This window comes from Stegodyphus dumicola, chromosome 1 (genome assembly GCF_044657685.1).
Source record: "Stegodyphus dumicola isolate Sdum_Otavi_A_Nest chromosome 1, ASM4465768v1".
In the NCBI taxonomy this organism is placed as follows: domain Eukaryota; kingdom Metazoa; phylum Arthropoda; class Arachnida; order Araneae; family Eresidae; genus Stegodyphus; species Stegodyphus dumicola.
In genome coordinates, this window is record NC_140768.1 from 154,249,030 (window position 1) to 154,261,453 (window position 12,424).

Sequence of the window (12,424 nt, forward strand, 5' to 3'; positions counted from 1 at the left end):
TTGTAAAAGTTATTGTATAAAATTTTATTTAAAAGATTCTGGCAAGAAAGAAGTTTTAGTCTGAAAGACTTTTGAAATGTAGTATTTCAATGTAGAAGAATTGGCACTTGCTTGGAAAAGAATAGAAGTTAACAATGTACTACTAATGTATGTTTTAAATTGCGTAAAATTAACGGCATGTTAATATGTCCTTATATACAATGTGAACTGTTATTTTAAATGTTAAGAAATACTGTGATATGGTAAAAGTGAAAGTAATGCCAAAAATTTTAAACTTATTCGTGTGACTGTAAAAAGACCAAATTATTGTGAATATGTGTTAAAGGTTGAATGAATGTAGTTAGACTCTCTGACGCTACACTTCAGAGTTAGCCACTTTCAGAATAGTACCTCAGGGTTTAGAGATGAAGATAGGGTGTGTTACGAGGTCTTGTTATGTTGAATTTTAACACGTTAGTGTTTTGATTGTAGGAGGCAGTGTTGAACACGTATACATAAACACATTCGTGTTTGGTGTTTTCTTTTACAACACATGTCAGAGAGCACGGGGAGAGATAATTAAAATAAAGTCATGAATGAAATAAGAATGTTAAGAGAAATATAAATATTCATGTTACTTGCCATTTCATTGTGTAACATTTCAGTAAAGTAGTTTTCCTTCCAGATCTCTGGAAGGAACCAGATTTGAACTAAAAGATCCTGTTTAGATGCAGTACAGATGAAAAGTGATTTTCCATGGAGCTGATAATGTAAAAACAATTTTTTTTTTTAAATTTCTAGTTTCTAGTGAGAAATGTTTGTAAAAGATTGGCCTCGCGTTAGATTCTAGAGCTAAAAGTTTTCAACAAGGTTGTTTTAGACCTCAGATTCAAACTAATTAACTCTGGCGGGAAGTATATAAGGATCTTAAGTTTTACTAACGTTTATTTTATTTTAAATCTTTACTATCACTTCTTATTTTCTACTTCCGGCCAGAATAAAAAGCGTTAACTTATTTATGCAAATTTGTCTGGCGAACGCCAAGTACTTAAGTTGTGGCTTTTTGCCAAGCGAGAGAGAGGAAGGAGTTAGTAGAAGCAGGCCGCTTGCCTTAGCAGTTTTTACTCGGTTGCTGGTTGCCTTCCAGGCCAGAGGTTTAATCCTCTTAATAATTTTAAACGTATTGTAGTGTTAACAGTTCTCTGTACTACATACGGCTTCCTGTTAATATACAGCCAATCTTCCACGTAGGCCCTTGTTTATTATTCCAAAGTTAAGTTAGAGTTTAGTTAATATTTTTATATTCCTACGTTCAGACCACAAGTGGTTGGTCTCTGTATTCCGAAGTCCGGAAATCATTGTAAAGAGTGAAAAATAAAGGGTTTCGTATACCCTTCCTGTGTATCTTGTCTACTTCCCACATTTATTGAACATAGCTTTAGTATGCTCCCTGTTCCGAGTCAGGTTCTTGAATGTTTCCAAAGCAAGTAAGGAGAACCTGATAATATAACCATTGACCATTGTACATGTATCATTTACATGAGGTGCTATTTGATGTAATTGTCTTCCTATATTTATTGCTGTCCATTCTTCTTCCCACATTTGGAGGCTAATTTTTATGTAGATATTTCTTGAGGTATGATATCGGCCAGGAGATTTTTTTCTTGAAGGGATATTATTGTTGGTAGTAGCTGATTTGGCTGCTGAATCGGCTTCTTCGTTACCAAGAGCTCCGACGTGAGCCTTTATCCAATAAATGTTTGGTGATATTTGAGGACAGTGGATAAATTTGTTAAAAATATCTTGAATTATTTCAGATGTGTATTTGGGTTTTGTAGAGCTAGTATTGCTGATTGACTATTTGAGAAAATATTGATTTTTGGTAAATTGTTATCGATTGAGTATTCTATTGTCATTCGAATTGCGTGTAATTCTGATTGAAAGATACTATTTCCCTTGGTGAGTCGATTTTGGAGAGTTATTTTCTGGGTTTGATCTATTTGTATTATACATGCACAGCCAACTCCTAAGTCCATTTTCGATCCATCAATATATATTATTAGTGGAGATATATGACTGGTTGGAGTTTTTATTGTGCTATATATGTTAGGATTAGAGGCAGGATGTCTTCTGTAGGGGTTGACTGAAATTTCAAAATTGTTTGGATTAAATATTTTATCATATAATATGCAGGATTTTTTTAATTTGAGAACTGTGGCTTTTGCATGTTCAGTTTGTGCTAAAGTATGAAGAGGTGCTATTCCTGAAAGTACACATTAGTAGTAGCATTAGTAGAAAGTAGGGCAGCATTTGATGTTGTTTTATAACATTTTGTGATCCGGAGAAGGATTTGACGTTGTACGGTTTGCAGTTGTTTTTGTTTCCGAACAGTCATAGGCTGCGCCCAAATTTCTGCACCATATAATACGATTTTTGTTATTACTGTATTGAACAATGAGGCGATCACAAGTTACTGTGGAGATATGATAATAAACACGACGTCCTGTGTCTTCAGAGTTCCACTCTTCCTGCCAGAGGGATTTGATTTTTTGCGTAAGGTTTTTCTTTAGGCAGGAAATTGGGCAAGATATCTTAATTTGTTCAGCATTTATGTTCTGCGCCGCTTCTTTGGCTAGCTGATCCTCCAGCTCATTTCCTGTTTGGCCAGCATGGGCCTTTATCCATTGCAGCTTTACGTTTAAATGACTGCTGTTCATGTAATTTCGACAGGATGTCTGCTATGAGCGGGTAAAAGTGCACTGGATTTAAAAGTGCATGCAGAGACGATAAGCTATCTGTCAGTATGAAGCTTCCATTATGTTGCTGCTGTATGATGTGGGTTAGTGCCCGGTCAATTGCTAACACCTCACTCTGGAACACACTATTATTGGTATCTAGGTGAACTTTCCAAAGTGTTAGTGTATCCAGGTTTCGCAGGACTATGTAGGCACAGCCTGTGAGCATCCGTTATGTTGGCATTTTGCTTGATATTAATGTTCACCCCTTTTCACTGTTTCGCTGGATGATCACATAGCCGGATCAACTTCTTCTCATATTCCGCTAGGAAATAATTATCCTCATGAAAGGTTGCTGATTGGCCTAATTGGGCGACTGTTTGATAAGTAGCTTCTTTTTCCACACTAAGATGCAACGGTGACAGACCGGTCAATACACATAGTGCTTTAGTTGGGGAAGTACAAAATGCCTTGGTAATATTCAGTAAGAACGGTCGTTGTATGCTTAGGAGATGTTTTATTTTGCGACCTTGCATAAATAATGACCAAACATGTATGTAACAATTTTTTCAATTACTGTTTTATACAATACCTTCTGTATGTACGGGTTAAGGCCCCATTCGTGACCTTTCATGAACTTGAGTTGCTGAGCTATTCCCAGCGTCTTCTTCTTCAGTTCCATAATATGTGGTATCCAATTTAGTTTGCTATCAAATACTATTCCTAGGTATTTCAGTTCTTTTACAATTCGAAGTCGATGATTATTTAAAGTTTTTTGGTTGTCTTGCGAGCGTACCTCCCTTTTTTGGAACTAGAAGTATTTGTGACTTTGCTTCAGATATCTTGAGTTTAATTTCTGCACATCTCTGATGAAATAGCGAGCAGGATTCTTGGGCGTTGGTCTGAAGGTGTTTTCTTGTTCTACCCCGAACGATGAGTGCAGTATCATCGGCATACGCAATGATGCGCGTGTGCTCTGGCCACGTGTTGGTTAATATACCATTGAATGTTATATTTCAAAGAAAAGGCCCAGCACACGAGCCTTGCGGGCATCCTTGATTTTGATTTTGCACTACCATACCACTATTATGGGGTACTATTAGCAATCGGTCAGAAAGGTAGTGTTCCAAAGTAAGATAGATATTTCTTGGGCATTTAGGTAGGCGCAGGGCTTGAAGAACCGCTGGACACCACAGCGTGTCAAAAGCGCTTTTTAAGTCGATGGAAATAAACGCTGTGTGATAGCCACCAGACCTATTTTCTAGAATTTGATTCTTAACTTCTGTAAGCGCATGCAAAGTAGACTGTCCTGGACTAAACCCATATTGTATTGGGCTTAAGTATTTCGTAACATATAGATGATGCCGCAATCTTGTCATGATCAGCTTTTCGTAAACCTTCCCCAAAGCTGAAAGCAGACATATTGGACGGTACGACTCTGGAGACGTTGGATCTTTATTCTTTTTCAAAAATAAGACCACTTGCCTAATTTTGAAGCTGTTAGGGAATGCCCCCACAGGAGCATTCCCTAACAGTTTGTTAAATGTTTGCAGGATCTTATTGAAGAATGATTGAAATAGAGTTACATTAGCGCTTATAATTGCTTTAATAATTCGGTAGTCAATACCATCTGGTCCTGGTGCTCTGCGCTGGGGAAGCTAGTGCAGCAGTTGCTGAATCTCCCTGATGGTAAAGTAAGGATAATTTGATGTAGCAATTTCTGAGGGCTGGTTCCTGACTGTGGTCTGTTCTAATGTGTCTTCTTGCGGATTGTCTGTGGTGAAGACTGCTGACATGATTGCCTTTACTGTATTTTCTGTATATTGGCCAGTACTATTGGGTGTTGGTAATACATGTAAGGTGGCTGGTTTAACGCCAGTGTAACTTTGAGACAAATTGCGCGTCATTTATTTCTGTATAGCTAATTACGACTTAACATGGTTTTAACTATATCTTTCATTTTGAGTTACGCCATAAATTCTCGCTGGTTTTGTAACCACAAGAAGTGTCTTCTGTTAAATTAATTGAGTTCTTAATAATAAAAGGGTCTTTTACACTCTTCTTACGTCCTCCGCCTGATTACTGGAAAAAGCGATTAGTTGCTTGGATCCCTTACGGAGCCTCGACTTAGTGTATATTACCAAAAGAGTGAGATTCTGCAAGCTACCGGAAGTAGCAGCCCTATTTGGAAACAAGCTTGCCGATTCCAAATTATTTTGGAGACAGCCAATTAACAGGAGTAAGCTTTCTTCCTGATTAATGTTCTTGTTTGTGGGGTATTATACTATGAAAGCATGTTATTTTTACAAGAGACTTCGTAATAGATTGTTAACCATTAAATTTATAGGCATGATCTCTAAATGCATTTTTACATTAATTAATGTCCAAGGAGGAAGTTGTTTGAGAAATATGAAATCGAACACCAGGAAGAATATTAAGGAGATATATAAATAAAGGAAATACAAAGACCTTCATTAACAAGGAAAGCTATCGGACTTCTGGATGAGAACTGTCAGTAATCTTTCAGGGGAAACAAACACATGAAAATGTATGCGAAGTGTGGATTAACTCATATTTACTCGTAACTCCCAGAAAAATAACATAAACTGGAGTGCGCTCATTGTGTCATAAGATAAATGGGATACACAGCATACGGTAGTGACGACTGCTTTAGTAATGTGGCACAGAGCACGGGCGTTTTCGACCACCAAGAAGGAGTGCTGGGAAATAATAAGCATACACTTATATAAGGGAGGTAGGTCCACCTCCTGGCAAGCCCAGACTCGCCTTATAGATTTTCTAGACTGGTCACGAAGGAAAAACATATAGGACAACAAAAGATAAATAAACGAAGTCTCCAGCTACAGCCATATTGGGTGTTCCAAAAGCGACCAGGTTTTTATTAATTCTTAATTCTTTACAGGATCTCTTTTGCTGTGATTTTTGCTTCATTTATACTATAAACCAGGTCTTTGAAGTCCTTGCTACTTTTAAGGTCTTTCGTTAATTCACATTCTTCCACATAGTGTCTGTTATTTCGCAGCTTTCCGCAAAGTAAAGAGTTCACGTTTTCTTGAATTTTAAATCTGTTTAGGGATGCCGGGAATCTACCGTGACCTGAAAGGATCTGACTATCGGTTATGGTTTTCCTTTTTTTCGAAATTTCAATGTTTCCTAAGTAGTCCTTTCTACGGTTTGCGTCTTTCCATTTTTAGTCCATTCTTTATACTATTTAGATCTATTTTCCTTATTGCTTTCTGTTTAGATCCCCGATAATCTATTCTTTCTATATTTACCTCAGTAGCAGCCTCTTTTGCAAGGGTGTTCCCCCTTCATTTTTAAGGCCCGTCGGTATTATAAGGTTATTTTCTCCTTCCTTTCAGCATGCTTTCGTGGTGTAACGGTTAGCCCAACCGGCGCGTATTCGAGAGGTACAAGTTCAAGTCCCGGCGATGGCATTACTCCTTTTTCATGTTCTTTGCTTCAAAATAATCCAAGAGACTCTAAAGTGGCTCCCGAAGAGAAAGGTGGTGAATGATGATTCTTCACCTCCAAGATTTGGCGACTGGGTCTCCTGAAGCCCAGTAGCCTTTTAAAAGAGGAAATATATAAGGTACAGAAGTGGGGGCAGCCCGAACCACCTAACCAAAAAAAATTGGTCTTATGGTCATAATAGGCCATTCCAGAAATATATAAGTTTAGGCTGTTAAGAATTACCGCGTGAAGCGGACAGCACGCAACAACGTACGAGAGACGTTACCAAAACAGCCAGGAGCATATAAGGGGAATTTTCTCCCTCCTTTCAGCATGCCTTCGTGGCGTAACGGTTAGTACACTCGGCGCATATTCGAGAAGTCTAGGTTCGAGTCCCGGCGAGGGCGTTGCTCATTTTTCATGTTCCGTGCTTCAAAATATCCTTGGAGACTCTATAGTATGATTAACTAAATGCTGTAGTAGTATTGATGCAGATGAGACATAATTAGTTAACACCCTAGGTGATTCTAACTTACACTGATAAGTGATTAGCACGGAAGTTATTCATCTTGTAGAAGGAACAAAAATGTCTAGAAACAATTCCCAGAAAATACAAGATAACATGCAACAGGTCAGGTACAGGTAAAAATGTGGGGAACGCCAGCGATGTACCATGGGTCAAGTGGTAATGCCCTTCCATACTAATTAACCCTAAAAAAATGAAACAAACTCTTTGTAAACTCTTATACCTTTATAAGGTGTTTCTACCGCCTTCTTAGCATGCTTTCGTGGTGTAGTGGTCAGCACGCTCGACGCGAATTCGAGAGGTCCGTGGTTCGAGTTCCGGTGAGGGCATTGCTTATTTTTAATCTCTAATGCTTCGAAATTACCTAATGTCTCTACAACTTTAAATAACTCTACTTACTTTGATAACTTGACTAACTACTCTACTACTTACTCTAATAACTTTGTAACTCTTATGAATAATAGTCTACAATGTTATTAGCGTAAACTCTTACAACAGTATACAAAGAGAGGTTGAGGAAATGAGCAACTGAAGCTTTCCAGGAGGTCTAGAATTTACCTCTTATGGTACATCGTGCAGCCCCACCGTACACCTCGCATCCAATATTTATTAAAAATAATTACTTCGGACATAAACAAATGCGTGGCATCTTGCCCGACAAATAGGCCCAATGGAATATAAAGTAACATGAATTCGCCAACATATATACATCAAATTCCAGAAAGTGCATAACATGGAACTCGTAGCCTATAAAAGAGTTTCGATCCTCACAAATACATTGGCTGCAGCTGCTACTACTGCGGGTGATTGCAAAATGTCACCTTCTGCACTTTTGTTTGATTCATATTCGTGATCAGCCTTGAAAGTCTCTTGACGATTGTCATAGGAAAATCCAATAATTTTCCTTGTAAGGAAAATTGAATGCAAGCATTTACAATAAGGATGAAAAAATGAAAGATAAATTTCAGTAAAATATCATAAACGTTTTATTTATTTTTAGAAATAATAATCAAAATTCCTAAAAATATCTACTTACAGGGGTGTTATTGAAATACCAAGTGATCTTAGGTTGAGGATAACCGTATACCCAGAACTCTATCCTAGCAGGATGTCCCCTTATAGCATAGGTTGAGTCTTCTTCCTGTCGAAGGAACCTTGGAGCAGCAGCTAAAAAACACAGAAGTCAAGACTGAATAATAAATCTCATGACTAGCATTTGGTTAAGCTACAGGATTACTTACGAACAAAAATATTTTAAATTTTTTTTAATTGACTTGATTTACCGTTGGAAGCAGTGATCATACTGAGATTGTCGTTTTGTTTTTGAATTATTTTGTGGCCGATATCAATCTCTTCCATCCAAATCAGATGTCTGCCGTTTCGTATCGGAATTATTCTATGGACATTGTTCCGGTTTGAATAGACATATTTCTCTACCTCGGAATGGCAACAGTCAGAAATTGACTTTCGATTTGTTTTGATGCAGTTCGAACGCTGCTGATGAGATGTAACATTAGATTAGACTCTAGATTAGATTAATTTGTTTGGTATTTTAATAAATTTTTTAAAACGAGATTGAGTATTTTGATCATAGAATTATCACTGAACCACTACTTATAAAATTTTAGATGCCGCTTGTCTCAAATAGAATTATCGTACAACTTAATTAAATGCCCAGCGCCATTCGCCTATTAGATTAGTGTTCATTAGCGCGTGTACAGACATGTTGAATCTACTTTAACCAATTTAAATAACTGATGTTTGTCTCGAGATTTCTATGGCCGTGATGAACCTTCTTTAAATAACCGCCTGTTTACCTCAGGATTATTAGTAAAGCACCAAATTTCATCTCCAATCACGGTTTATTTGAAAAATATTTTTGTTTTTTATGTTTATAGCAAACCTGCTCTTCTTTGCTCTGTTTTCGAGCTCGTGACAGCACATGCTTATCAGATTAAAACAAGCTGTTAAAGCGCACAAATTTCTGAACGTACGCATGCGATAATAATAGATGCTACCAGTTATGTGTTGGCAGGTTTTTGAAATGTGTTGCAATCATAAGTTCTAAAACTTTGTAGGACCCACTGTGTATTTTTATAGAAATTGTAATTATAATTAAAACTATATATATTCAGATTCTTAGGTTTAATCACAAGGACCTACCCAATCGTCTTTGTTAAATAAGTTACAGGCAGAAAAAGGATATCACTCAGCTTCTTTTTGCGTAGCCAAAAGATGCTTAGACATGAATTAGACTACAATGAAGTAGACTTGGTAAATGGGCAGGGGTTACTGAACTCACAATATGTATTGAACAGCTCAGCAATCGAGATCTCCTTAATCTCGAACAACAGCGCACCTAACGATATGCAAATTTGCTATTAATGAAAACCCTTCCATAAGTGTGTGTGGGAGAGGAGAACTTGAAGCATGAGCAGAAAATGTCTCTCGGAGAAATTATTTAATTAAGAATACAAATACAAAAATCCTCGTGTTCTACGAAGTATTCCACGAGGTTTACAGATATTAGTAAATAACTCATAGTAAAAGAAGATTCAACAATAAAAACATAAAATTGATATCTGGAGAGAGTAAAGAAAAGATATAAAATATAAATGCTATATAATAAAAATACTACAATATACCATGAATAATTAAACGATGTTAATACTTCTATAAAAGAAAATAAATCAGCTTAATAATAATACAGTAATAATGAAAATGAAATAATGCTTAAAAATGATACATCAACAGTACAATACATCAATACATAACGTAATCACACAAACAGAGATCTGCTTTAAACTCACTTTATCTCTAGAAGAATCGAAAACTCAGAGTAATGACTTATATCCAAGTCTGGATATTACGAATTCAAGTTCATTGCATAATTAGCGTGCACTGTGCTGCTATGAAAAAGGGATGCAAAAAAGTAAGCCAAACCACTTTACTTAAGTTTTTGTGAAAACGCCATGGATTAAATTTGCTTGCGTAATAAAAAAGTATAATTGTTCGTATTTCCTTTTAAAGTTGTATAAGTAATTATGAAGAAATATAAAATAAAAATCGCTGGATGAAATCCAGTACTTTAAAATGTATTTGTATATTTGATTAACACAATTCAGTATAACTTTTCACATGAGTTCATTAACATGTAAGATCTTGAGGCTCCAACTTGTCAGCAAACTTTGGTAGTGACTGCTACTAAGTTTGAATTTACACAGAAACGTAAGAAGGGTTTAAAGCCCTTTTTATTCAACTTTTAAAATAACAGATGCGTCCACTTGACGCTCACAAACTACGCCGACCCGGCGGTTTAACTGAAACAGAACGTAGAACTGAAAAATAATGACTGGATGAATAAATAGCGAGATCACTATCCACGAGGCTCTGAGATCTTAAACTAACCTAACCGCGTTCTAAATTACCGCTGAGATTCAGCGAGCTTACTGATTAAGCAGTTGAGAGATCTAGTAAAATCTGCCGAGCTAGGCACACAGGCCGACACGCGCTGTTCTAAATTTCTACCGAGCAATGTTCACGTTCGCGATTCAAGTAGCACACCTACAATCTCGTTTCCTTTCTATTTAAACTCAACTTACTTCCGCTAAATTTGCATACTGCGGGCTCTACTACAATTTACATGCTCTAGCATTGGCAATTCTAGGGGAAAGTAAAGGCTAGACAGGAAAGATAACTTAAACTTAAAATAAATGTTAGTTAAAATAAACCCTACATTTGCCGCTGCCAGAATTTGGCAAACTTGGAAGTAGGTCCTAGAAACGACCTGCTGAAAAGTTTTCACATTCTGACCTAAGATCCAAGAGCCCCGTTTACATAAAACAAACTTTTGCCTAACAAAATTTTACAATAATTTTTGTAGACGATTACAATACAATATCTTCTTACAGGATCCTCTCTGCTGTCGTTCTTCGTCATTCAATCTTTTTCTCTTCCTTCCAGATAAGTATCAGTATATTCCAAATACATTATGATTTACACTTTCTTAATACTCGGTAGTATTTTAGTTTTCGATCATTTCCTTTTCCTTATTTCACTGCTTAAACTCACATTCATTCAAATATTCAAACATGAATTTAACTTTACCTTGGTTCTCCACCATGTGTGATGTCAAACGGAAATCTTCATGTTTTTGTATTTCAACGCTTCCCCTAACCATAATGATTTGTTAAACTTCAATCGATCAATTATGACACACCCTATTTCAACATACTGAAACTCAATGAGCTATGCTTAACATTCTTAAACTTAAGTGTAGGTGGAGAACCCTAAAAACCACATTCGTTCTAATTTCCCCCTCTTTCATCTTTTCACATGCAGGCTTTCGCTCTAAAGCATGATTTCATCTACTGTTTAACATTTAGGTTTTAACTCGTTTTCTTCTGATTTCTTTTGAGCATTTACGTTTAGCATCTAAAATTTTATGCTTCTAGACTAAATTTTACTTTTACATAACTTTCAAGTATTTACATATATTTACAAAATTCTAATACATATGATTTTTACAATTTACAATAAGATGAATAAGAGAAAATAAAATTTTACTTCACACTTTCTTCGCCAAGCTGTCGGCACTGAAACTAAATTTTCCATTAATACAACAATACGAAGCTATTTTACATTCGGCCAAATTTTGGCTTTAACATAAAACAGAACCAGTCTTTCGACCAACATGAACTGCTTGTTCTTAGATATTACACTTAACGAAAATAATGCTTTTGCTTTAGCTAAATACAGTAAAACAAAACTAAGTCTCAACCGAGACAAATTGACTTCCGACAACACATAGAACTTCGTATTTACACATAACAGTTCAGAACAAAAGAAAAATTTATAGAAGATTTTAACTTATCTTTGACTTTTCGATGCTTGGAACTCCGCAATCCTCTTCTGGCAGAATTGATCCCAAGTTACAGAATTTATGGAAGTCAACCTCCTTCTTTGATTTCTTTCAATTTCCTCCATGGTCACTTTCCTCTTTCGCCCTCTGTATGCCGGCCTTTTGAGGTGGTAGTCTTCGGGTCCTGTCTTTTCCGCTTGGCCCCTGGACGGCTGGTCTTGGCCGCCTCCGGTCTGGATTCTTGCTTGAATTATTTTCAGCTGGTCCAAATCCCTTCGTTCCTCTTGATGTCTCTTTCTTCTGATGAACGACAGCCTTGTTTGGTTTTGACTATCTGGCCCTGGAAGTGGTTTCCTTGACGCAGATTTTCTGCTGTGGGATTTTGTACCTGATCTTTTCCTGTTGCTGTCTACCAAAGATTCTTTACAGGGCGGCGTTGATTTCCTGCACTTCTTGACTGCTGGAGTCTGACCATTCTCTTTCCTTCTTTTCGGGACCCTAGAATGACTTGTAGAAGGGCTAGGTTCCTCTTCTGTTCTCTGCTTCTTGGGTGGTGGAGCGGGCGGCGTTAATTCTGGAATTTCCACTTCTTTCAATCACAAGTAAACCTTTAAGGCTTTCGAAATCATTTTAATTATAATATCTTTTCACCTGGTCGGGACTTGCTTTACAGGTTTCCCCTCTCTCGTTCTTAACTCGCGAGGACGCGCGTCGGCCTCTGTAGACCCGAAGCATTATTTCTTAATAAAACAAAAGTAAAATTGCTTGTTTGATTGAATAAAAACATTTAAATAATAAAAATAGGGTGTATAAATGAAAAAACATACGTTTAAGTTTAGTAAGTCTAAT

The 12,424-nt window shown here is 36.7% G+C and overlaps 1 protein-coding gene across 5 annotated transcripts in view; it reads right to left on the minus strand.

Annotated features, from left to right (window-relative positions):
* Positions 1-12,424, minus strand: part of LOC118200338 (protein Obscurin-like) — a 500,451-nt gene that overhangs the window by 76,810 nt on the left and 411,217 nt on the right. For all 5 annotated transcript variants that reach the window (XM_085822284.1, XM_085822292.1, XM_085822266.1 and 2 more), the window contains one exon: positions 7,751-7,881. In XM_085822284.1, coding sequence (XP_085678410.1) covers positions 7,751-7,881 — 131 coding nt within the window. The remainder of the gene's footprint in view (positions 1-7,750; positions 7,882-12,424) is intronic.